Below are 27206 nucleotides of genomic sequence, written 5' to 3' on the forward strand. Positions count from 1 at the left end.
TCACCGCCTCCTCTCCTGACTCTCGCGGCTGCGTCCCTCGCACGGGGCGTCTGGGACAGGAGGAGGGGAACACGATCGCCTCGAAGCGGCGCTCGCCACACTACGCAAACATTCACTGACTATCACATGGGTGTTTTCTGACACCCCACACATACCTTCGCTACCTATGGGATTGCAGATGCATCTACAACGCCTCGGACCTGTCGCCACTAACCCAACCTCACATCACCCCCTCACCCCGTTCCACGGCCGAGTTGACCCCACCTCTTCCTCCCGCTGCTGGCCTCTCCTCAACTCTCCAGACCTGTCGCTGACCTTCCCTGACCTCGCCAAACCTGTGGCTGCTAACATTCCAGGATCTCCCAAACCTGTAGCTGCTGACCTTCCTTGATCTTCCCAAACTCGTGGCTGTTGACCTTCCCTGACCTCTTCAGGAATATAACTGCCATACCCCTCACCTCCCCAGACCTACCATTGCTAACCTCTGCTGACCTCAGGCCTGTCGCTGCTGACCCCTCCTCCGCTCCCCAGCCCTGCCTCTGCTGACCCTGGTCCGGTTCACCAACGGCCCTTGCGGGTCAGAGGCTGGCGGCGGACTCGGCACCTGTCTTCTGCCGTCCCAGTGCGTCCAGAGGGGAGGGGCCGCCTCCGGACGCTGCGCACAGGGATTCGGCGTCTGCTGCGTCCGTGAGTACTCGGCTGTGGTCCTCCGTGTGCCGCGTTGTGCGACGGAGCACACGGCTTCAACTACATGGGTAGCTAGTAATGACTTGTTGGGTAATGCAGCGGAGGTACCCATCGCGTGCCCGGCGACAATTTATTGACATTATGCAAGTAACAGTAACGGTTACACTGCCCAAGTTTACACAACAACGCACCGAGAGACCCGTGTGCTGCCCGCTGTTGCCTGATGCAAGAACTAAAAGCTCAAAAGTCTACGGACGCAATCGATTTGGGACGCGCGCGGGGGTGCAACACGGGCTGCTGGGTTATGATGCCCGTCAACATGGCTGCATCACCCGAGTGCTACAGTTGACAGCCGTGACGGTCCTAGCTGGCATTGCTGCAGTCGTAGCGCATCATTCCGCGGCTGCTGTGCATCTGTTAGCTGCTGCATGTCCGCTGACTTGTGTCACTTTCCTCACGTCTAAAGTAAGCTGTCTGCAGACGTAACTCGCTCGCTACACTTACAGCGGGTCGGTCGCAGTCATTGCGCGCATGCCGTAGTTAAGCACGTCCGTTGCAGTGACCGGATCGTGCGGCGGTGCCACGGAGCACAACAACACGTACTTCGTGAACCCCGAGCACCCGGCGGCAGGCGAGGCGGTCCGCGCGTGCGCCTTCACGGTCCAGAAGGCGGCGCCGGATGTCACGCAGGTCCGGTTGGACCTGGTCCAGTTCGAGGTACGTACGTCCTCACACCGGTCCCCGGCGGATCAGAGACGGAGGCGGCTCGGGCGGTAGCTGTGTGCGCATGTGCATGTGCGTGCGTGCGTGTGCGTACACGTGTACGTGCGCGTGAGTGCCTGCGTGCACGCGTGCTTGTGAACATATTTAGATATTGTGAATGCAAGCAAACCGCAATGATATCAGACATTCCACATCCGCAAGCGGCCACCTAAGACCCAGCACGCTCGCTTCGATCCACACACGTCGCAGAAATAGATATATATTGCGATAAAATAGAGTGGGATGCATCACAAGTCGCGTGAAAACATGGCGTGTAGTCACGATAGGGACGCGATGCGAGGCAGCGGGCTGGGGCCCGGCGCAGCGCACGCGGCCGGACGTCCGTTGACGGTGCGACGGCCCCCGCCTCACCGCTGGTCCAGGGCCGGGAGCACCCCGCGAGTCCGACCAGAGTGCCGGATCGGCCCTCGCTGCGGGCACGGGGTCCCGCCTCAGCTCTTCTCACCGTAGCACCAAACAAGGCGGACGGGTCGTGCGGAGTCGCGTGTGCCCCAGAGCTCCGCCTGAGGGACACCTGGTCGGGCCACATTGGAGGCGTGCTCGCACGCCCGGCCACACGAAGGCGTCCCTATGAGGCGCCGGCCACACCGGGAGCGTGCTCTACGCGTCACCACACCGAAGGTGTCTCAGCGGCCGGACCACACCGGGGTGTGCTCTCACGCGCGCCACACCCCGAAAAGGGGCAGCCCCGTGCTTCTCACGCGCCGGCCACACCGAAGGACGTGCTCTCACGCGCCGACCACACCGAAGGCGTGCTCTCACGCGCCGACCACACGAAGGCGTGCTCTCACGCGCAGGCCACACCGGGGGCGTGCTCTCACGCGTCCGACCACCCGAAGGCGTGCTCTCAACGCCGGCCACACCGAGGGGCGTGCTCTCACGCGCCGACTCACACCGAGGCGTGCTCTCACGCGCAGGCCACACCGGGGCGTGCTTCTCACGCGCCGACCCCGGGGTGCTCTCACGCGCCGGCCACACCAAAGGCGTGCTCTCAAGCGCAGGCCACACCGGGGGCGTGCTCTCACGCGCCGGCCACACCGGGGGCGTGCTCTCATGCGCCGACCACGCCGAAGGCGCGCTCTCACGCGCAGGGCACACCGGGGGCGTGCTCTCACGCGCAGGCCACACAGCATATTAAGCTTGTCTTCTCCCGCCCACTTCACGACTTTGTGCACCCGCGTGCCGAGCGTGCGAAACTAATGAATCATCCGGCTGAGGCAAACACGCAACTCCATCCACGGCTGGTTGGTCCACGTGCAGTTCAGGAACGCTGAACACTCCGGGGATCATTGGTCACCCCGTTCAGTTTCGTAACACCTGTGGTCCACAGACCGCCGCGCCGCTCCCAGCAAGCACGGCCAGCACACGCGCTTCCCCCGTACACTGCACAGGCTGTAGGGGAAGTTCTTTCCTAATCAGTTGCGCAACCTTACCCATGCGATTTAACTAAGGGCATGATGCTGACAGAGGTCGGCAAGGTTCGCTGCCGTCAATAGACGAAAATCAATATAACATTTGCAGGTGAAATTCCAATATGGCCGTGGAGAACCTAACTAGTTGCCCAATTGCACAAGTGACAAAGAAACAACCCCATCGCTTGGCTGAATACAGTGCGACGCGGCGAGGTTCATCAACAATCGCTATTTCTCCGGCTCTGACCGAGACGAACAGAGACAACCCGACCGCGGCAGGCTAGGCGGACCGCCACATAGAAGGATATTCCAATCACAAAGCGGAACGCAGCGAAAATGACCGTACAAAAAACCACCGTGCCAACGGCGAAAATAATCTTTCACATGCGAGATACGCTAGCCACCGCAACAGGCGACAGGTGAGCCATCACCGGTCCACATAGCACCAAGCCGATCACACGTGGGCTGCCATGCCGTCCGCATGCACGGCGGGGAAGCTCGCAAAACGGGTCCGCTCGCGCGCCCCGCCCTCTGGCGGCCGGGCGCCGGGCGTGGCGGCGCCACTGGGCCATCAGATCGGCGGCCGACTCCTCCAGATCCGGGGCTCGCCCCCTCCGCGGACTCTCCTCCCACCGTCGAGTCCTCCCTCCGGCGCACGGAGGCCCGGCCCGGCCCGGCCCGCCGCACCACACAGGCCCGCGCGGCGCGGCGTGCGGCCCGCTCACTGGGAGCGCAGCGGCGCGATGACGGAGCCGCCGTCGGGCGCGGGCAGCACGAGCCCCTCCAGCGCCTGGTTGACGGACGGCGGCGCTGGCTCCGCCGGCCGCACGTCCAGTCGCACCAGCAGCGAGGCCAGCTCCAGCAGCTCGCCGAAGCCGTTGCGCAGCGGCACGCTGCGAAAGCCCGGTCGCACGCAAGGCAGCGGGTACGTGGCCTGGCCGAGGAAGTTGGGGTCACCGAACATGTCCTCGTCGTGCACGGCGAAGCGCAACAGCGCCAGTGCCGGACAGTGGACGGTGAACTGACACGTCTCGTTCCAGACGGGCGCCAGGCCGTTGTCGGGCACCACGCGCGTGGTGTACTTGTTGAAATTGTCGTACTCGGCACCGACCACCTCGACCTCGACGAACGGGCTGACCAGGCCACGACCCTGCTTCATCAGGTGCCGGCCGGCCACGATCCGCAGCGTGTAGACGGTGGGCGGAAACGGCAGCGTCGATTTGTCGAACGGATCGAACTCGTCGCCCTGCATGAAGGCTGGACGCAGCACGTAGCCGCAGCCGCCGTTCTGCATGAAGCGCGCCTGGTTCAGCTGCATCGGTCGGTCCGGCGTCTGGTAGTTGAGCGCCACCATCTGCGAACCGGCGTTCCACATCGGCACCGGGTTGTAGTTGGAGGAGTCGATGCGCTGGCCCTTGGGATAGACGCGGCTGAGCTGCAGCCGGTTGTACCACAGGAAGAACTTGACCTGCGCCGGCTGCACCCACTTCTCCACCTTGGTCTCGGGGAAGCTGGACATCTCCTGGAAGACGCGGCCGTCGCGCAACTTTTCCGGCTGGAAGGTCTCGGTACGGCAGTACACGATCAGCGCCGACAGCTCTTTGGCGATGCGCTTGATGCGCTCCATGTCACGGCGCGCGCCGCCCGCATCCTGGCCGCTCTCGGCCACCTGGCGCACGCGCTGCTCCCAGTCGCGCCCCTCGGTCCAGCTGGCGCAGCCCAGGTCGACCGGCGTCAGCGACGTGGCCGGCAGCACGCGCAGCACACACTCCAGCTGCGGCGCGCCGTCGGCGGCGGGCGGCGCCGGCAGCAGCTCGACCTGCGCGCGCAGCAGCGCCACCGAGCCCTGCTGCAGCGAGCCGAGCACGGACGGGTCGGCCTCGTCCGACGCCTCCGCCTCCTCCACGTAGTTGCTGGGGAACCAGAGCTGGCGGCGGCCTCCGTAATCGCCGCGCCACCAGCCGTCGTTCTCCTTGCTCACGTTGGTGATTACGGCGTGCTTGCAGAACGTGAGCTCGTCGTCCCGCTGCGCCCGGTAGTCGTGCAGCGCGCGCACCGTCACCTTGGCGGCGAACGACGCCGGGTCCATGTAGGTGCCGGAGGCGTGGCCGTCAGCCGGCGCGCCGCCCTTCTCGGGCGCGGCGCGCGCCACCAGCTCCTCCGTCACCGGGTAGCGCAGCCGCACCTTCTTGTACAGCGGGTGCTTCTCGTAGTAGGCGACCAGCTCGACCAGACTCTCGAACTGCACGGTACCGATGACGTAGAGGCGGCCGTCGCGGCGCACACGGCAGTGCTTGATACGCCGATCGGCGCGGAACGACAGCGAGAGCGCGGCCGCGTCGCGCTGGCTCGGCCGCACCAGGAAGGCGCCCTCCTGCGGCACGCGACGCAGCATCTCCTCGGCACGGTCGCGGGAGCAGTCCGCGTGGTACCAGTCCTTGCCCTCGTGCTGATTGGGCTGCGGCACCGGCTCCGACAGCAGCATGTTGAAGTCCTGCGTGCGCAGCGGGTTGGCGCGGTAGTGGTTGATGAGGTTGAACAGGCAGTCGAACGTTACTGTGTCGATGAGGTACACCTTGTTCTGGCCCCACTCAGGCCGGGTGCGGATGCGGCAGTGGTTCACCTTGCCGTTGCGCCAGAACGACAGCGAGTAGTCGCCAACAAACGTCTCGCTCTCGCGCACCAGAAACGTGCCGTTGCCGAGGTACGAATACTCGCGCAGCAGCTGCTCGGCGCGCTGCCGGCCGCCCTGTAGCCGCCCGTGGAACCACTTCTCGCCGAAGTGCAGCTCGTCGTTGGGCACGTTCGCCTTTGGCGGCAGCGGCTCGGCCTCGATCACCGTCGTCGTCGGCCGGCTCGGCAGAGTGCTCCTCTGTGAAGTACAGACGCTGGTTGGCCAGCACGAAGAAGTGCGGCGTCCAGTCGCCGTACACCTGGTCTTCCAGGTAGAGGATACCGTTCTTGAGGCTGTCGCTCAGATCGAGCCCGTCGAAGCCGTCGTCCTGACTAGTGACGACCACCTCGTCCGAGCCCTCGGGCAGCTTCTTGTGCTTGATGAGGATCTTGCGACGCAGCGCCTGCGGCGACGGCAGCTCGCTCTCGGCCTCGGTCGACGGGCGCCGTCAAGCAGCATGTCGCCGAACACCTCGTGGAAGGCGGCCGCCATCTTGCGCTGCTGCGGCAGGCTGCAGTGGTCCTCGATCGACAGGATGACAGGGAACTCGGACGTGACGAAGGCGTTGTCGCGGATGCAGCGCACCACGTCCACCAGCTTGATCTTGGAGGTGAGCGTGTGACCGTGGAAGATGAGCGGCGTGGCGTCCGGGCCGTCCCAGCAGTCGAGCTCAATGCAGCGGCACCCCTGGCGCAGACAGCGCGCGTACGCCTCCACCGACGACTCAGACGAAAACTGGTCGCCCGTCAGGTACGTGTTGTGCGAGGAGGCGATCCAGTAGTGCGCCAGCGGCCGCGTCATGTCCTGCGTGACCGACGAGTGGCGCGCGTCCCACAGCTCGTTCTGCCGGCTGAACAGGTAGCCGACGAACTCGTCGGCGCTGAGGAACGGCTCCTGCACGTCGCGCTGCGGGTCGCGTAGGTAGTCGCGCAGAAACTGGCCGGCGGCCGCCTCGTCGGCGCCCAGCCGGTCGTGCTGCTCGTCCTGCAGGAAACGGCAGAAGATGGCGACGGAGACGGGCTCGCCGGGCCGCACCAGCCGCTGCAGGTCACCCACCAGCACCTGCGGGTCCCACACAGTGCGGTAGTACAGCCGCAGGAAGTCGTCGAACATGATGCGGCCCTTCTTCGCCTCGTCCGCCTCCTGGAAGAGCTCCTTCAGCCGTGCCGTCGACAGCTTGCAGTTGACGCGCGGCAAGAACGCCTTCAGGTCCTTGAGCGTGACGGCGCCGCCCATGCCGTAGAACTCCTTGAACAGCCACCGGATCACCTGCGACGGGTACGGCGTCTCCTGCGCCTCGACGACGAGCGCGCCGAGCCCGCGCAGCCACGTGTCGCACTCGCGCTCCGACAGGCACGCCACCGACAGCGTCTTCAGACAGAACTGGGTGCCGTAGCTGACCACGAAGCACTTGGCCGGGTCGCAGCGGCGCGCCTCCTCCGGCCAGCGCTCGAACTCGCGCGAGCCGCGGCCGCGTCGCACCTGCCGCACCGTCCGCAGGTCGAGCAGCATCTCGCTGTCGTCGCCGCGGCCGCGCTCCGGCACGCTGGCCTTCAGGCAGATCAGCTGGCCCGTCTCGCGGCGCACGGCCAGCGACTTGCGCTCGGGTCGCCGGCGCAGGCAGAAGCGCGTGACGGCCGTGCCGCGCTCCAGCAGGCAGATGGTGTGCTCGAGAGCCAGGCCGGCGTCGCCGCGCTCCGAGGAGCGCTGCCGCAGCACGGCCGGCCGCTCCGAGCCCATCCTGGCGGCGGCCGGACACCACACGTCAGGCCGGCTGGCAGCAGAGGGGCAGGACAGGAGGGTGGGGAGGGGGGGGGGGGGGGCGTCATTCACACTTCATCTGAAGAGCCACTCATTTACCGGCAGGCTGAACGAATTTAAGTCAGAAAACAAGAGAACTGCAGGTGTTTCTTAGAATGAGTAAGAACAACGAACGGTGCGTGACTCATTCCACCCGCATGATGTTAACAGTTCTCTGCACTTTCAGTACCTCTAAAGACAATAAACTCCTGGCGTTAATTCCGGTCCTTCGTAGCCCGACCGTAGCGCTCGGCTGGCACCCACCTGCCGTTGCAGTTAGCAATCGTGCCGGCAGATGGCAGGCCAGTCGGACGGCGCCTGCACCCGGGACCTGTTCAGTGTGAGCGGGCAGGACGGCAACAGCCTGGTGCCGACCATCTGCGGACAGAACAGCGGGCAGCATCGTGAGTACACCCGTCCGCCGCCGGTGCCCGACACACTGACGCCCGGCGCGGCCGGTACCGGCCGGGACGAGCGGCGCCGGCATGCGGCACGAGGGGTGATAATGCGGCTGTGATCGGCGATAACCGCGCTACGCTGCATCCGAATGTTAAGGGTGTTAGCCCCGAAATGTGGACCGCGTATGAGTCACTCATACGACACGTGAGTGACCTTCCCTGACCACCGCCCCAGTCAGTGACCCCGGGGCTGTGACCTGCCCTGACCGCCGCCCCGGCCACACTGACCCCGGAGCTGTGACCTGCCCTGACCGCCGCCCCGGTCAGTGACCCCGGAGCTGTGACCTGCCCTGACCGCCGCCCCGACCACACTGACCCCAGAGCTGTGACCTGCCCTGACTGTCCCCACTGATACGCCCCCAGTGATCCTGGAGGTGGGCGAGCGGCAGGGCCCGGTGCAGCTGCGCGTGGTCACGTCGTCGCTGGCGCCGCACCGCTGGCGGGTGCGGGTGAGCCAGTGGCGGCCGGGGCAGCCGGGCGCCGCGCCGCCGCACTGCCTCCAGTACCACACCGGCCGCACCGGGCAAATCGCCAGCATCAACTACATGGAGCGCGACGCCGGCGCCGGCTATCTGGTGAGCGGCCGTGGGCTCGGGCTGCGCGAGAGAGCGAGATGTGACGGTGCCGGGTGAGGGAGCGGCTCCCACGGCACGAGTGGAGTGACTCCCCGCGAGACTAGGATGACGAGACAGGATCTAACAGTGCAATTTAATACACTTACATCGGAAATCAGAAGCGCTACACAACATGCAGCCGGCACCTGTCGTTAAACTGATCGGCGATCGCCCCTCCAGAACAACCTGAACTACGCGATGTGCATCCGTAAGGAGGTGGACTTCTGCAGCATCACCTACTCGACCGACAAGTTCGGCACCATGGCCGAGGCGGACGAGTTCGAGATCGTCAACTTCAAGCCCGACAACAGCACAGGTGACTGGTCCGTCCGGCAGACGCTGTGACTCATGCCATTGGACACCAGCTATGACCCGCCATCGCAGAATAGGACTTTCGCGGCACTATGCTCGTCGACAGTCTGGGTGACTGAGACCGACCCAAAACTTTCTCCAACTGTGAGCCTTGACGGACGCTGCGTGCGAAACTACTGCTCGCGACACGTCACCAGTATGACATCACTAAACAGGTCTTGATTTGGGGGAATACCGGGCGGACGGGACTGCCTGGGCTATATAGCACCCAGGCAGTCCCAGGCAGCGCGCTCAGAAATACTGATTCAAACGCGAACGTCCCCAACAGTGATGTAAAAACGGCACGTATCGATCAATGTCCGGGCGACCCCATGGGCTCACTACCCACGGATGTGACACCCGTGTGAGCTGCGTCGGCGTCAAGCTGCAGGTATCACCCGACAGCCGTTCATCCCATGCCAGCGGCTCTGACTGGGAGGGGGGGGGGGGGGGGCGGAATCAGGCGGCGGAGTCGCAGCACGGCGCCCGTCCGTCCCGTCGCCGCCTCGCTGTGTACTGGCGGCGCGGGCCGGCCGGCCGGCCGACCGTCGGCGTGACCTGGGCGTGACCCGTTCGGACGTGTGACCGCAGTCGGGGCCGGCGAGCCGACCGTGCCGGCCGGCCAGGCCGGCGTCGGGCCCGCCCTCTGCACCGACGACTACCTGCTGCTCGGCGCCGACCGACTCTGCGGCGAGAGGCTTAACGACGCGGCCATGACCAGCGCCCTCACCGACAACGCTGACGTCACCGGTCAGAGCGCGCGCCGCGGCGCCCGAGGGTGCGCGGCGTGTTGACACCGCAGACATGGTGCAAACTCGCCCTGGCGACGTGGCAGTGTTGTCAATGGGTCTGTCACGTTACAAGCGAGTCAGTGTCACGCCACCAGTGGGACGGTGTCTCGTCGCCAGTGGGTCGGTGTCACGTCACCAGTGGGTCGACATCGCGTGAAAGGCAAGCCAGCGTCGTTACCAGCGGGTTATTGTTCGCACGCCCACGCTGCGAATAATGGGCTGATGATGGCGACATCAGCACCATGGGAACTAATCAGACGCATCATCCGCGACTACGAAGAACAAGACGACCTGACCCCCGTTTTATGGAACGGCGCAGCTGCGCCAACTATGCACACCTTGGCGGATACGGTTTCGGGTCCGGAAGAAACCGGGCCCGCTCGCTCAGCGGGCGACCTCGTCCGAGTACGTTTCGATTTCTCCCCGTACGGCGCGGCAGTTGTTCCGGCTTTCCATTACGCAGCTTGACTACACGCCTACACGGTTCAGCTGCGCGTGGCACGTGTGAGAGGGCGCCGACTAACCGCTCGCCCTGTCCACAGATCGCTCGGCCGGGCCGTTCGTCGCCAGGTTCGTCACCAATGAGCGGCGAGTGGGCCGTGGCTTCCGACTGTCCTATCGTCAGAACCCCTGCACAGCGAGGCACGTGTGAAGCGTGCGCAGCGAGGCTTGTGTGAACTTTGCACAGCGAGGCAGGCGTAAACCGTGCACAGTGAGGAGGGTGTTAACTCCTGAACAGTGAGGAAGGTGAAGCCCTGCACAGCAAGGCAGGTGTGAAGCGTGCGCAGCGAGGCTTGTGCGAACTTTGCACGGCGAGGCAGGCGCAAACCGTGCACAGTAAGGAAGGTGCTGACTCCTGCACAGTGAGGTAGGTGAAGCCCTGCACAGCGAGGCAGGTATGAAGCGTGCGCAGCGAGGCTTGTGCGAACTTGCACGGCGAGGCAGGCGCAAACCGTGCACAGTAAGGAAGGTGCTGACTCCTGCACAGTGAGGCAGGTGAAGCCCTGCACAGCGAGGCAGGTGTGAAGTGTGCGCAGCGAGGCAAGTGTGAATCCTGCACAGCGAGGCCTGCGTAAAATCTCCACGGCGAGGTACGTGCGAAACCCTCCACAGCAAGACAGGTGTGACTACCGCCAAAAACTCTACACCACAAGGGAGGTAAAACTACTGCAAGGACCATTGCTGACTGCTGCCAAAACCTCTCTGGTGCAAAGGAGGTACAACTTCTGCCAGGACCCCAGCAGAGCATGGCAAGTGACTGTTAGATGCCTTGCATTGTGGGGCAGGTGCGACTTGGGCGAGACACTGCCTGATAAGAGGTGTAACTACGGCCCCAGAGCTCTTCAGAGCCAGAAGCGCAGGCAATACTCAATGTGCTACAATATAACATAGTGTGTGAGGCAGCACTGTCTTCATTTGAGACCAAACACTTGAGCTTGTCAGTATTTTTGCCATGTGTGTATGTGTGTGTATATATATATATATATATATATATATATATATATATATATATATATATATATATATATTGGTGCCATCTTCCAAAGTAATGTAATCCATGAATAAATGCAATCGCAAATTACCAGGGCTGACTTTCTCTGTATTTTCTTGTCAAGAGGCCAATACAGTCAATTATGAGGGCTTCACATGCGTGTCAGAGGTGCAGCACAGACAACAAATCAGGTTCAGTGCTATGACCAGATTGTGGTCAAACTGTGACTTCAACAGACCAATCCATGTGAAAGGACCTTCAACTGCCAACTGCCTTCACAATACACAATGATATAAATTATGCTAGGTGTACAAATAATACACAAAAGGTCACTCTTTTGGTTTAAACATAAAGACATAAGAACATATGGTCAGCAAAGAGCCACACAGGCCCATCGAGGTTGGCCTGCCTCAGGTTCTGTATACATCCTCAGAACTAATTTTATCATCTGACCTGCATAAATTTAGCTATAAATGAATCTTTAGACTGATACAACTTGTCCACTTGACTGTGACAAAAAAGTGACAAAAACATAAAAAAACATACTTTTTGCCAGAAAACATGCCTATGCAACATTGACATACCCACAACAGATAAGTGTCTTAACATACCTAAACTAAATGTTGACAAATGTCCTTGTATTTTAGATGGCCTAGTCTCTCTAGGGTGTGAATCACAATATATTGTATCTTCAAACGGTTTCAGAAAAGGCAGTATTGACCACTTTCTGTAAAAAAACTAGTGCAAAATTATGCTCTACAGCCTTCTGGTATGTTTGTGAGCTGTAGTTGAATCAAATGTCTGCACCATATCATTGTTGTCACATCTTCATCTCTTACAGGTGCTGAGATCTAGCACCAATCTTTGAAATGCCCCCAAACAGGTAGAGCTGTTCTGTCTGTATGAGAACATACAAATGCCTGTGCCTATGACTTATGGTGCACACTTTTGTCATCACAACTAGCCATTGTTGCTAGTTGTACACTTTTGTCATTACAACTAGTCCAATGCTTCATAATATGTGAGGCCTTGATATATCATGTCAAGTCTTGACATTGACATCTCAAGACCTCACAAAATGTGACACATCACATCCTGTGGAGTAATATCAGAGTTGATGAAAATGCACAATGCCCAGCTTGTGGCAGCCTGAGTGAGGCTCTATAACCTGTTGAGAGAATCACTGCTGTTTATAAAATTCATTTTCTTTCCCTTTAAGACACAAAATAGCCTTGGTAATGGATCATCAATGGATTATGGCAATAGCTTACTCACGTCTATCACATTTTGATGCAATTCAAAATAACTTTTGCAACAATGAAGGCTCAAATTGCAATGAGGAGTGTTCCAGCTAAAAGGCAAATTTGAGTGCTTCCTTAACACAAGCAGGCAAATTGTGTTTGATTGATGTAAAGAATGGTGCAGCAAGAAAAGCCTGGGTGTGATAAAAAAGCAAGACAGCCTGAGCTACTTGGTAATACTAGCAGGCAAAAGCACACATGTCTCAGTATATTAAAAAATAGCACAACCCAGTCACCTTCAAAATATAATTATGCCATCCTAGTACAGTGCACCTAAATGATACAACAGAGGATTTATACATCAATATTTTATTGACGCATAAGCTATGAGAACACAACCCTTTCCCGTATCGCATGAACGCAAAGGTGGCCGGGGAAATCTTGTGGCAATTGCGGCAAAAGTGGTAGCATATTTCACACGCAAGGATTCGCGACAAGCAAACCGACCAATTGGGTCGAACTTGTTTTTCTGTGAGTCTCACGTTCCAAGACCTTGAAAGAAACCTGCAGCAGCCAGCTCAATCGTACTTACATACTGCGCGTGGACGGATCCCGTCACACATCCACGCGCATTACGACCGTGCCACCGGGGCTGTCCCACCAATCCCACCCGTCTTATTTGTTTTCTAAGCACTGAGATTGTCGCACAAGCGTCATTCCGTGGAGCTTGGATTAAAGAGGTCACCTTTTATTTACTGCCGCATTCTCGTCCTGGAACCTTTCTAAGAAAACACTCGATAAATTGCACTTGGCTGGAAGTCTCGAATCTGGTAAATTCGATAACATGTTGTATTTTCTCCCTCACATCATGAGTTCTGTTTCTTGAATCATCATCAATGCCATGTTCTTGCCTTTGATATTCCAAAATATGCTTGGTGCTGAAATCTAACGATAATAAATGTTTTGAAATGTGGTCATGGTCTCTGAAAGCTTTATCGTACTCACATCCGTTAATTGAAAGATTAGGTTTGTCGATAATCCGTGCAGCAAAACAGACATGCTCCGCCAAGACTTTGTATTTTGAGGACAAAAATTAATTGGATTACCAGAATAGTAACTTTCGTTATCAAAACACATAATGATCACCAACCGCGTCAACGAGTGGGAATAGCCAGTTTATCTCCAAAAGACTGAGTGATCACCAATGGTGCCAGCTAAAATCTTGTATAGTAGACCAGCCAGACATCAGAGCTAAAACCTTCGGTTACAGGTGGAAAGACACGAACGATCACCAAAATGAATTAAATTGCAACCAAAAGTACTCGCTCGTCGCCCTCCACAACTTACTTGGTTTCAGCTCCTGGCGATCCCAACCCACTGGTGGCGTCATGGGGTTTCAAGTTGCTATGTACGCGCTTGCAGGGGCACATCCAGGAAAATCAACACGGGAGCGGGGTATCCCAGCGAGAACTCAAAGCCAGGTGTGTAGGGGTTGTTGTGAGGTGGAGGTGAGCCTCTACGTTCTCTATCTTAGCTGCGTCTACGTGCGCTCACCATTTGACTTCTGGTTTGGATGGTTTGCGGTCGGTGACAGCGGCTGCTAATGCTAGGGAGATCAAAAAAGCCGTGGGCTGTGCCAAGCATTACAGAAAATGCATTTCTTCGAAAAGTTCGGTCGTAACGTATAGGAAGGAGATAAGTTCTAGAGCACACTCAGCAATCTTGCCTTTGCGTGAGCTCTGATCTCAAAATCATCAGTTCAGAAAGGTTTTAAAGACAATTATGGCAGAAATAAAACATACCACCAGAGCACCTATATGAACCGGAGTATGAACCACGGTTAGGGTTATTGGGCCTCCGGCTCAAACGGGCCCGTGCCAAGGGCTCCTCTATTGCCTCATTGTGGACCATTACGTTGCCATTTCTTGCACTTTCATCCCATGTCAGGCAAGAGTACCTTGACCAACGCAAGTGGCTATTTGACATTCAGGGTCCCGTCCTTTTCCTCTTCAGCAAAATGTGCCTTTGGGCGACTAGGAACCCCTTGCCGACACGCTCCACTGTTAAACACTCTGTGCTTTGATACAGAGGCCTTCAGTAACAATGGTAGATGCCGGCCTTATCCCTGCTTTGTAAATGGGCTCCTAGGGTCCAAGCTGACTCACAACCAACTGAACAGCATTGATGGTCTCGGACCACATAGACACCTTCATCGTCCCGGGGACCCGCGACAGGCGCAACGACTCCCTTGATCTGACCTTTTGGAGGCCAAGCCTTTGCCCCGGGATCGTCCTCCGTTCAACAATTCGAGCACTTAAAGGGGGACCTTGACAATCTGTGCCGATGTTCCTGAGGGCCATGCAAGGCTTTACGCGAGGATGCCTCCCCTCCATCCAGCTGTCTGCGCCCCCGGATGCTTAGGTATGTCAGGAACTCAATGCTAATCAGCGACTCGCCCAAGAGCGCAACTTCAGTGCGGATGATGGCGTCTGTGTCCCAAAAAGTTCCAAAGTTGATGTCAGTTTGCTTAAGAACATGGTGGTTTTTGCTTGTTAGCAAAATATTCAAGATTCTGGTACAAACTCTTGATTTCCCCACATATCTTGGTCATTTGTTTCACCTATTTGGGGTGGCCTTTGCTAATCTGATGGAGGACGTCTCTTTCTAGACATTTCTTTCGTGCATTTAATGACTTACGCAGGCATTACCGTTACCAATTTTGTTAAGTTGACGGAGAAAGCGTCCATATTGGTGGCAACAGTCCAATCAGGGTGAAATACTCATTTTGGTTATGAATTGTCCAATTTCGTCAAAATTTTCTATTTTGGTCATTTAAGTCATTTTTGGTGGCCAGTTAACAGGGACCAATCATTTTGTCCGACCCTGAACAATTTTGCAGTACAGCGAAGGGTACTTCAAGCGGCTCCGTGTGTTGGTGTTTGCGTTGTTGTCCCAGTCGCAGGCAAAGCGTTGGGGTAATATAAAAGTAGCACCGTGTATGAGCACAAAGACGGTGTGAGGTTAACCGTGTACATTCTCAGTTTTTTGTCTTACATATTATTGTAAGAAGATCCGGTGTCATATTGGAGGGGATTTAGGATCTAAGAAGCACCTGATGCGCGCAATTGCAAGCGGCCTGAGGACCAGCGCAGCTAGAAATTGAGAAGCCACAGGAGAAACTGGTGTGTGTGTTAGTTTGAGTTGAACGTATTGGACTGATCCATTTCTGTAGCTCCAAAATGTCCGCATTGAATAGTCTGAGTGCGCAATATACTGATTCTGAAGGAGAAGATGATTCACATGATCGACCAACACGTGTTTCACGTGAAGAACCAAAAGAGGAAGAGGTTCAGCAAATTGAAGAAAACAGCAACTCAAACTTTGGTGAGTCATTACTGCAAAGGCTGACTGAATTTGCGCAGACCTTTTCTTCCTGAACATCCTTTTTATTCTTCCCTAATTTTCTAACAACTTTGATGTGCTTGGCCATAGTGGACCGCAAGTAGGCTTGAGGTCGGACTGCAGACAATGCGCTGCTCCAGATTCTGCTGTGTCCAGTGTATCAATGATGTCCCAGCAACAGCTTCATGGTTTGCAGGCCATAAAGTAAAAGAGAGCCTGTCAAGGGTCATATTGTTCACCACCAAATGTTTCATATAGAGAACTTCTGTCTTGTGGATTTATTTTGCCATTAAGGAAATGGCAAGCAAGTGTATGCTGAAAACATGTTGAAATGTTGAAAACATGAGTTGAAACAAAAAGTTGTAGAAATTCAATAGACATTGGCTTGCCCTTAGTAAAGTGTGTGTGCACCAGGCTCAGCATGCCTACACCATGTGTACAGTATGTTACTGGCTCATAGCGGATGGATTTTTTGCAGGCTGACCTTGGGACAGGCAAGCAATATGTGTGACCCACTTGAGTTGGTAGATGATTCAGAGCACTAACATACTCAAGAAAAAATGTGATGGTTGCAGCGTATTCAAATGGGTTGATGCCAAGCAAAGCTTTTGTAATGAATTGCAAAATTTATGCAATTCATTGTCAGTCATTTGCTGTGCACAGTATTTAAGTATGTTGATTTGAATTGAGTATGAGCATGAGTCTTATATTGTAAGAAGATGATTCAGAGCACTTACCATGTTCAATAAATCATGTGATGATTGTAACATATTGGTATGTCTGATGGCAGGCAGAACAATTATGGTTAATCACAAAATTTCTTAAATCCATAACTCAATTCATTTGTGGTGTTCAAAAGTTCAATATGTTTGCTTGGCTTGAGCTTGAGCATGAGTCTTGTTGTTAAAAGAGGATTCAAAGCACTCAACATGTTTGGGAAAATGTGATGGTTGCAGCATATTGATGCAAGCAAAACAAATGCTTTGCTTGTTAGGTGGCACGCAAAACATTTGTGGTGAATTGTAAAACTTTTGGAATGTGTTGCTGTCAATCTATTTGCTTTGTACAAGAGTCAAATGTGAATTTCTGGAATGTGTTGCCGTCAATCCATTTGCTTTGTAAAAAAGTCAAATGTGTTTATTGGCTTTGGCCAAGTATCATATAAGTGTAGTAAGCCCACCTGGCTGTCATTTTCAAATGCAAAAATATTAAAGTTCTGTAAGTTTTATATGTATGTACAATGTGTAGCCACAACTCAAGTGTAGCTTAAACTGATTTAGGCTCCTGCAAATGTTTGTGATGCATATTATAAATGGCTTGTGAGATATGAATCATGGCATATGAGCTTGTGCTACAAAAATGTTTTGGAACTAAGACTGGGATGCTTTATATATTAAGCACTCAAGTTGAGTTGTGAATGTATGTGTTTTGTGGGTGGCCATGCCCATTGATTACCTTATTGATCATGCATTTGTCTTACATAACATCATCACTAGTGCTGCCACTGATGGGTGCCAGTAGTGTAGCGGTTAACGTGTCTGTGTTGACCACTGCACATCTGGGAAACCAGAGGTGCGGGGTTTGATTCCCTGCAGTGCCCGCCCTTCCTGCCAGGGTAAGAGGCAGGTGATGCCATATAACCTCAGCAGCTGAGTGTCATAAAGCCCCAATGACACACACACACAGTGTTGCCACTGATTGGGGATATATGTGTGTATGTGTGTGTTTGTATGTGTGTTGTGTCGGTAAGACACATGCCATTTTTAAGACCTTTCAGTTCTTATTTCTTTGGAGATGTTTGTGTGTCCTCAATGAGGCACCATTTTGTGCTACAAGTCATGCATTCAGGCAGCATTTAAAACTCCATAATGATATAGGGTAAAGATTAATATTCCAGGACCAAAAGCAAGGTGCCAAATAAATCATTAGTGCAGGCCACAACTTTCTACATACCCAGTTATCTAAAAACAGGTTTTGGATCAGCCAACTCTGGTCATGCCACACCCTCCTCGCTGGCAGACCGTCCGGCCCGGCTGGTCTCCTACGTCGGAGACCCGGAAGATGACCTGGACCTGGACGACGAGCTGGAGGCGGGCAGCGACGACATGGACATCTCGCGCTCGGACGACGAGGGCGGCGAGCAGGAGGGCGAGCGAGACGGGGCTGCCGGTGCCGCCGCCGCCAGCGAAGACCTCATCCCCTCTGAGCCAGCTGGCAGGTGCTCCAAAGACCTGCAGGTCAGTGTAGGGTGGCATCCTTGGGGCCGTGCAGGTGCTCCAAAGACCTGCAGGTCAGTGGAGGGTGACGTCCTTGGGACCAGCAGGTGCTCCAAAGACCTGCAGGTCAGTGGAGGGTGACGTCCTTGGGACCGGCAGGTGCTCCAAAGACCTGCAGGTCGGTGGAGGGTGATGTCCTTGGGGCCAACAGGTGCTTCAAACATATGCAGGTCAGTGGAGGATGGCATCCTTAGGGCTGTGCAGGTCAGGGGGCGGCGTCGGTTGGGCCACCATGAGTGCTGTGGGTTGCAGCTGGTGTTGATGTCCCAACCATCCCCTGTGTAGGTTTTGTGTAGTGGCTTGTTCCCAAACGCAAGCATGCAGCCTTCGTACATTTGCGGACATTTATCCGCTCGTTCTGGTCGTCAACATGCCTCTGGAAGTGGGCTTGTTGGTCGCATGACGAGTGTAAATGTCTGGTGGTTGATCGTCGTGAAGCAACGCGCAGGGGCTTTCACTCATCGGGTGCTCCCTGCTTGCAGTAAAACTGCGGGAGCGGCGCATGATCAAGCTGCCAATGGTGCCACCAATGTTATACGAGCGTGCAGCTGGCGCGCCCAGCCGGCTGGAGCAGCTCTCCGCCTGCCGGCCCGCGTCTGCCACCCGTTTGACGCGCCGTCTCCGTGTCGGCAGGAGATGGTGGCCAAGCTGTGCCAGGAGCGCGAGCGGACCGGAGCCGACATGAACGACCGGCTGCGCTCCCACAAGGACTTCCGCAACCCCTCCATCTACGAGAAGCTCATCACCTTCTGCGACATCGACGAGTTCGGCACCAACTACCCGCCGGTATGGTGGGATGCTGTGTCTTGGCGGCGCTGTGCTGGTTACTGGTTGGCCGGGCGTCGGCCCGATGTGTACGTAGAGTGTCGTGTGATGGTTGAAAGGTTGCCATTGCATTTGGGTGTTGCGCACCGCGTGGTGTTGGTATTCGTGATAGAAGCCATTGATGGTTATTGACTTTGTCATGGGCTGCCACGTCACTCACTCGTTTTCTTCGGCGTGCCCTGGGTAAGGCACGTGCTTCCTGGACACCCACCTCTGCTCACCCATTTTCCGACGGCAGGAGCTGTACGACCCGTCGATCTGGGGCAAGCAGTCGTACTACGACGACCTGGCCAGAGTACAAAAGGAGGACATGGAGAGACGGGAGAAGGAGAGGAAGGAGCGCACCAAGGTGACTGCGTCGGTCAGCGCGGCTCGCGGCGAGCCCAGGACGGGATGGGTCGTCCCAGCGAGTTCGCGTCCGGGGCTCCGGCGAGCTGCTCAGTCTGGACTCGACTCCTCCTTGCTCTACTGCAGCCGATAATGGGCGTGGCCTGACAGCGTGTAGACGGGCACAGTCGGTAGGCCGTGGATGGACAAGCCATCTGCTGGAATCGCTCAAACGTGGGAGTGCCGTGTCCTGTGTCCTGATTCGCACGACAGAGCCCTACATGCCCGATCAGTCACGTGCCGTTTATATGTAATGCATTTGTCCATTCCTGCCTCCGCCAAAATATGTTTTTATCTGGTGGCTGCGACGCTTGGCTATCTAAATCCGGTCGTGTTTTCGGTATGCGTTGCGCGGCTATGTCACAATTGCGAAGTTTACTGTTCCTCGTTAATCGATTAAAGAAGGCAAAATTTGTATGGTTTGTAATTACAATGTCACTGTAGAATCGCTCCCAATTTAATAGTTGATATGCAAATGCCTGAAGCAAGACATTTAAAGAGCTGCGATTCTTGCTGTAAACCGTTTGGAACGGCTTGCAGTGCCTGCAGGAACGCTGGCTGCGCTGGGCCCGGCCGGTTCGCTGAGGCTGAAAAATTGTATCCCTTGCATCCCTTGCGTCGGTAGCCGTGGCGTTACTAACGGACGGCTCTCCTCCGCCTGTCTTGCCACAACGTCCATGCATTTCTGATGCACTCAGCACAGCGACGACGGTGGGCTCCGTGCTGTTCGTGACATTCCTTCCCTCTCCTCCTTGCGGCCGCCAGGTGGAGGTGGTGACGGGCACCAAGAAGCTAGACGGCGAGCCCAAGCGGCGCAGCAAGTGGGACCAGGTGGGCGCCCCGCACGGCTCCAGCGTGCCCATCATCAAGCCGGCCGGTCTGGCCACCGGCCTGCCTCCGCCGGCCAAGACCATCCCCGCCTTCGGTAGCATAGCCAAGAAGAAGTAGTCGAGGGCGTGACTCGGCCGTCTTCGGGTGGGTCCTAGGCGGTAATGGACACCTGGTTTATAAGTGGCGGGGGCTCGGACCGCCGGGTGAAGTGGGCCGCCGCCTGTGAGTGGGATGGACGGCGGTGCCTCGGCCTGCCCGCGGCCCTGTTTTGCGTGGGACCCTTCAAACATGCAGCAGGCAGAGACAGGCGAATCCTGCGAGACGTGCGGACACTGGAGGACCGCGCAGCCGTTGACTGGGTGGCGTTGCCTGAAGGGTGCCGAAGAGAAACGACCTGTGGTGTATCGTGCTTGGTGCTGTGGTGTGGTCTGTTCTGTTGGGGTGTTCCAGCCGGCCTGTGGGCGGCGATGGCGACGACAGGATAGTCAGCTGGAGCCGAACCGCTTGTCATTGCAATGCCGGGTCCCCTCCCAGAAGGTGTCACGTCCATTGGTGCTGTTCCACGACACTACGGCAAGCGACGATTGTGTACATCATCACAATTATAGAGGCGAGTGTGAACTACAAGCCGTGAGAATGATAACTCCTGTGGTGATGTGATGTGCGTGGTATGGTTTGGTCCTGTGCTGAATGGTCACATTCACGCCGCGGAAATCATGAAGCATCGTCATTGTGTTCACATTTGTGAGTCATTCGTCGAGACCGTACTCTTCGCGGGCGCATGTGATTACGTACGAACTGGTGGATGTGAACATGTCATAAACCGTTCGAGTGCCCGCGATGTGATTTCGATGAACAGTGACTAAACTTGTGAAAGAAACTGGGTGCATTTGGAGGGAGGGATGACAGATCTGAATGTCGACCATTTGCGCGACTATCTCCTGAGCAGGATCTGTGCATTTACCGGCATCGCAGGATCGAGACACAAAATAACCAAGTTTAGATGTCATTAGTCAGTTTTAATTTTTCTCATTACGATTCCTATGAACGCAGTCACATCAAAACGACTGTAGTAGCATACAGACGTACAATGGCCTCAGTGAGAGGATGGCAGTAACAGGACCGGTGCGCGTGGCGGAAGTAACGGCGGCAATTCAGTACGGAGTGGCATCGATAGTTGTTTCGCAATTTGTCATCAACTTCAGGATAACTATGCAAATGCCTCTCGAAGCATTGATAGCTACACTTGCCCCCAACACTTACACTGTGCATAGTGTCGTGGTTAACGCGTTTACGTTGACCACTACGCGTCTGGGAAACCAGAGGTACGAGGTTCGATTCCCTGCGTCAACAGCTGAGTGCGTCGCAAAGCCCCAGTGACGACGACGACGGACGTGCTATGTTCGTGCCAGTTGTTATGCATGATGAACTAGACTGTACCTTTGATAGCAAATAGAGAGGAGAGGTGACAGTAATGGACGGATGGTAGGTTAGGATGAGATGGGCTTGAGAGAAGGTTACAGATGACTGGGCTTAAGGCGCGCTCCGGCGGCTTTGGCACCGCGCTCAACACAGTGCTCTCGGTAAAGGTAAGTTGAACCAAACGAAACCAATTAACGGAAAACAGTAACGCAAGCGATGGGCAGTGTATGGATTCTTTCGCAAGATGATACTGATGAATGAGCTTGTTTTGTCAGGTATTGCTGTTCAGTTTTGCCATTATGGAATGAAGACTAAGGGCCAAGCCAGGATGTGAAAAAAAACAAACACCAAAGCCCAGCAGAAGCTGGGGCCGCCGAAGTCGCGTAGACCACGGCGGATGTTTGTATATAGAGGCGGTAGGGAGTCGTACCAGCGGCGTTTGTTTGTCGCGCTGTTTTGTGGGGCGTACTACCTGCGCTGAAAGCCAGCGACCACCTGGCCCAGTGCTAGAGTAACAGCAGCAGCCTAGTACTGTGAGTTTACGCTGCTTGGTCAAGGCCACCTCGACAGCGCTATAGATGGCATCACTACCGCTGGGGCCTGTTCTCGATGCAGTCTCACACCGCTGTTCCTGCAGCAGCATGCATCTATTCCTGCTCTGATTCACGTCGCATGCGTGCTGGTTGATTTCGATTCTGACCGGCTACCACCGCACAGTTTTTAGTCCGACTCGGGTACAAAGACATGGATTCAGGAATTAATTCCGATATAATCAGCTCAGCTTACAACGTTTAGGAGATAGTGTTCTGTGGATTACTCAAACGGCTGCTTGGGGATATATGATTCAACAACAAAAGCGATGCATCAGTTGTTAAATTTGTGGCACGCGCAAGAGCTGCCAGATTAATAAAGTCTGGTGGTACTTATATTTTCCAGATGCATGTGAGCAAGACAGCTTCTGATTTTTCGGTATGCGAGCTATTACACCGGAAAGAATTGACCTCCAGCACACCAGGACACATTGGTGAGTAATAATTTTTCGATCATCGAACAATTAAAGGAAGTCACGACGCCATCGATTACTCCTGACCATGTCGCTGACTGAACTCCAATTACACTCACGTCATTTTCAAAGAAAGTGGTCATTCCTCGACACGCCGCAAATGCGGCTGATTCCGGAGTTGACCCCGACTTCGTCCGGATCCGAGCACAAGTCTGCTGACCGGGCAACAATCTTTGTTAGGCATATTACATTCGCACTGGAAAGTTTTATGTTCTGCAATGTCTTCTCACGAACTGAGATTTTATTTTCCGGTAAGTGGCTATTTTTACAGAACCATTCATCTTGCCCCCTGCTCCTTACTATCAAAACTTTTTGTTCAACAAGGTTCAGTGGCTCATCGAGTGGAGATTACCCCCCTTCCCTTGCGTCTTGGAGAGTTGGTGCACTTTTGTCCGATTAAGATGCCTCTGGTACGGGGGGTCATCATCATCACCATCACCATCATCACATCATCACATCATCATCATCATCTGACATCATGACTTTTAAACAATACATGCAATAGAAAGCGAACGAAAACTAGGAAGGCACAAAAGCAAGAGCTAAATCGAAACATCTTGTCTGGAGCACACAAAAAGAAATGCTGAGCTGTGACTGCCGCCACGGTACTGGTCGCTCAGGTGCTTAATTCGGCTGGGTTGTCAGCCAGCACACGCCTCACCGGTGGTGCTACGTCCATATGGTATGGTGAGGGGAACAACTAAAAACACTTAAGGTCGATAAATCGTCTTGATTTGAGCAGAACATTTTGGAAATGGTAAGGCCACCGCCGAACCGACGCTGTCGGTTCGGACGCTGAGATATGCGCCATGTGATAGAGTTTGTAGCTGACATAAAGGTAACTTGTGTCTAAAATGGACGTGTAGCTTTTGAAAGATGGTGCCAAAACCAAACCATTTCGTTGTTCTTCATACTTTAGTCACGAAAGGACGAAATGAAAGAATGTTGTTAAGTCAGTGTCTACACTAGCATGTCCGCTAGGCTGTATTTCTAACAGGAAATGAATGGGCATTCAAGCGGGATATGTCCATTCTGAGTCTGGCATGCAGCATATTTCCTCTCATTGATCGGACGGTGTGGTAATGGGGTGGATCAGGCAATCCCAGCCGCATCGCAAGCCTGTTTTTTGAAGGGGGACTGAATGAGTTGTCGTGTGGTGTCGTGTAGCTCATTCCATTTCTTGCTAGTTGGGAAAATTATTTGTGGTAAGATGGTGTGCGATGGGTAGCTGCAGTGTCCTGCGTGCTTGTGTTTCTGAGATCTCTGTGCCTTGATCGCGGGTATTAGGCATGATTGCTGTGGTGCAGGTCGGTGCACGTTGTCCCGAGTCGTTTATTTTGCGATAGAGAGTCAGTCGGTGTATGTATCGCCTCGTTGTCAGTCTATTCTATCCTAACTCAGCTCGCAGTTTACCGGATGGCGTTCTGAAGAGTGCCCCAGTCACCAGTCTCGCAGCTCTGTTTTGTAGTGTTTCGGGTCTGACCGCGTCCTTTATTGGGATGTGTCCGTCGTAGATTGCGACGCAATAGTAAAAAAAGAGGCCTGATGTACACTTTGAAGATTTTGTCTAGAATGGACCTTGGTATGTGCTGCGCTGGTCGAAAACAGAGGGCCAGGGTTTTGTTTATTTTGTGGCATGTTTTGTAAAGTCAGTCGTGTGCGAAGCGTAGAGAGAGAGAGAGAGCGAGAGAGAGAGAGAGCGAGAGAGAGAGAGCGAGAGAGAGAGAGAGCGAGAGAGAGAGAGCGAGAGAGAGAGAGAGCGAGAGAGAGAGAGAGCGCGAGAGAGAGAGAGAGCGAGAGAGAGAGAGCGAGAGAGAGAGAGCGAGAGAGAGAGAGAGCGAGAGAGAGAGAGAGCGAGAGAGAGAGAGCGAGAGAGAGAGAGCGAGAGAGAGAGAGCGAGAGAGAGAGAGAGAGAGAGAGAGAGAGAGAGAGAGAGAGAGAGAGAGAGAGAGAGAGAGAGAGAGAGAGAGAGAGAGAGAGAGAGAGAGAGAGAGAGAGAGAGAGAGAGAGAGAGAGAGAGAGAGAGAGAGAGAGAGAGAGAGAGAGAGAGAGAGAGAGAGAGAGAGAGGTGTCATCAACGGAGATAATATCATTCTCTGCTCGATTTGAGAGTCCGTCGAGATAGGAGAACGCTAGACAAGGTCCGAGCACGTAGCCTTGCGGGCAGCCTGCGTTCATGGTCTGAGTAACCTAAAAAGTGTTATGCATTCGTAATCTCTGTCGCCTGTCTTGTTAGCATGATTTACCTTGTCTAAAAGTCGTCCTGCGATTCCAAACTCATTTTTGCACTTGTATAACAGACCTTTATGCCATATCTCGTCGAAGTTAGAAATGTCGAGATATATTGCCGCACAGTTGCGTCCTATGCCAAGCGATTTGTGTACGTTGTGCGTCAAGTAAAATATCTGCTGTTGAGTGCTGTGACTGCCAATACCCACTTTACTTGTTTGAGGGAAGAGAATGCTCGGTAGAGTGATCGTTATATTTTATATACTATTATTACGGTAACTTTAAGGGTGCCGAAAGGATGCTTATTGGTCGATGGCAGGAAGAGTCTCATGGCGAACCTTTGTTTGAAGTATTGATTTGATGTCTGCTTCTTTAAACTTGCTGGGAAATATTCCTGACCCAGTGATTTATAAAAAAAACTGTGCTAATGGCTTGGAGGTGAGAATCGCAATAAGCTTGAGCAGTTTGACATGTATTTCTTCGGGACCCGTAGGTTTGTTTGCACCCCGGAAGTTTGTACTTTTTACGACTTCTTGTTCAGCAATGGTAACGTTTGCTAAAGTGGGTACCGGCGGTGCACTGGTGGTGTTGTTTGGTTTGTGGTAGGTAGGAGCCTTCAAAGCTTAGCGCGGATTGTGCGGCGAAGTGATTGTAAGGTAATGCCGCTTTTTCGTGTTCGTCAACTGTGATGTCGCCATTGTCCGATTGTAGTAGTGAAATGGTGTCTCGTGTGCGTCCAGTTGTGAAGCACGGTGTTAGAGATATTTAAAAGGGCTATGCTTTTGGTGCCAGTATATTTTGTACTGTTGTTCTGTAAACATTCCCTTTTTCTGGCGTCTACTTATGGCTGTTACCATGTTACGCTGATGACTACCTATCCCAGTTGCAATCGTTTTTAGTTAGCTTCGCAGTGTTGAACAGTCTGTCGCGCTTTTAAATATTTCCTTTTAGTTCCCAGGTTATCCATGTTTTTTTATTCGGCTGTCTTGTGTTGCGTTGAATTGGCATCGAAGTGGTGGCAGTATTATGCATTACAGAAATGAATAACTGGTTTGCTGTGTCTATATCATTATTCATGGTGTATCCCCAGTCAGTATCAACTAGAAGTCTGGTGAGGAGAGGAGCGTTCAGTTTTGAATAGTCCTAAGTATCCGTTTATAATCGTTGTTGTGTTTTCTGGAGGAGTAATTGCTTGGATCGTCACAAATGTGGGAAGGTGATCCAGGCGCACAAAGGGTGAAAGAGTGCAATGTCGATCGCTATGTTACTGTTTCTTATGCGGATGAGGTCACGCAGGTTTTCGCAGGTGTCAGCTATCTGTGTGAATTGCTCGATTAGCTGTTGTAAATCTAGCGTTTCTGTCGTGTCCTGTAGTGCGTGATCAAAAGTTGTGATGCCGTTGTGGTGATGAATTCGTTGATCAAAGTAAATGTTTCCAGTGCTGAAGTCACCCAGTATCAACGTGGGTGTGCGGATATGGACATATGCTTGACATACTGATTCTGTGGGAGTGCTCAGTGAAGAGCTGTAAGCGACCCGCCGTAAAACTTGGTGGAAGGTATACGCAGCATACGTGAAGTGTAAAATCTCGCGTTTTCATTTTTGCCCATATCCACCTTTCGTCATCTAACTCTGACTGTTCAGTCTTTGGAATGGTAGCGATGTGTGTGCGTGTGTATGTGAATAGCAACTCCATCCCCTTGTCTGGATCTATGTCGAGTCAGCGGTATGCGGAAACCATTTGTTTCTTATAGACTGTCAGCAAAGGTGTCGTTTAATTTGGTTTCCGTAAATGCAACGATCTTAATGTTGCTAGCTTCTAAAAAGTGGTTAAGTTCGGCAATTATATTTCCGGCCGCGATGCTGTTGATGTTGACGTGCGCAATGGTGAAGTTCTGCTGTGGCTGTGATTGCGATGGTCCTGGAATTGTTTCGATGACACTAATTGCTAGTAAGGCTTGAATGTCTGCGAACATGCCGAGTCTAGCCCGATGCCTATTTTAATTTTTTTTTTGGACAGTGTAACGCTCCGTTGCCGCATCAGATTCAACGATTCCCTAGAAATTGACTTCGCTGAATCCATGACCTGAGTTGTACCTGCAGAAGGTCAACGACCTTACAGGGTGCATATAAATTTTCGATACTAAACGATCCGCTATTAAATGTTCAACAGCTATGCGTATTTGGCCCGGCTGTGCCGCGCGGTTCGGAAACGGTTACGGAAAACCTTCGGGGGGAGGGAAGGGGGTCAAATTGACCCTCCACTCGAACGCGGCTTAATTCGCCATACGCAGCGTACTGTAATGGTTTGTGTATTAGTGAATAATATATTTATAATACAATGTACATATATATATATATATATATATATATATATATATATATACATTATCCCGTTAGGTTCAAAACAAAGCACCCCCACCACTGCATTGACTTCAGTACGGGCTCTTTTACATTGAGTGAAGGCG

General features: G+C 54.1%; 3 protein-coding genes across 3 annotated transcripts; 2 read left to right on the forward strand and 1 right to left on the reverse strand.

Annotated features, from left to right (window-relative positions):
* Positions 1-3615: 3615 nt before the first annotated feature.
* Positions 3616-12969, reverse strand: LOC119093993 (1-phosphatidylinositol 4,5-bisphosphate phosphodiesterase gamma-1-like; the record flags this gene model as incomplete). The annotated part of the gene is given in 5 exon segments (XM_037217039.1): positions 3616-5727; positions 5729-6004; positions 6007-7297; positions 7621-7734; positions 12896-12969. Coding segments are annotated over 3 exon segments (3678 nt in total), but the record flags the coding sequence as incomplete, so codon positions are not given.
* LOC119094229 (uncharacterized) lies at positions 7652-10222 on the forward strand. Its single transcript, XM_037217304.1, has 6 exons — positions 7652-7760; positions 8178-8253; positions 8350-8389; positions 8609-8755; positions 9406-9529; positions 10113-10222. Exons 1-6 carry the CDS (start codon positions 7652-7654, stop codon positions 10220-10222), a joined length of 606 nt encoding a protein of 201 aa, XP_037073199.1.
* A 2004-nt stretch (positions 12970-14973) lies between the features above and the next one.
* Positions 14974-20393, forward strand: LOC119094086 (SAP30-binding protein). The gene is made up of 5 exons (XM_037217163.1): positions 14974-15687; positions 17725-17942; positions 18615-18767; positions 19045-19155; positions 19959-20393. Exons 1-5 carry the CDS (start codon positions 15543-15545, stop codon positions 20139-20141), a joined length of 810 nt encoding a protein of 269 aa, XP_037073058.1. The 5' UTR covers positions 14974-15542; the 3' UTR covers positions 20142-20393.
* The last annotated feature ends 6813 nt before the right edge of the window (positions 20394-27206 follow it).

The sequence above is a fragment of the Pollicipes pollicipes genome, unplaced genomic scaffold, assembly GCF_011947565.3.
Source record: "Pollicipes pollicipes isolate AB1234 unplaced genomic scaffold, Ppol_2.1 Scaffold_4002;HRSCAF=4701_pilon_pilon_pilon, whole genome shotgun sequence".
NCBI lineage: Eukaryota > Metazoa > Arthropoda > Thecostraca > Pollicipedomorpha > Pollicipedidae > Pollicipes > Pollicipes pollicipes.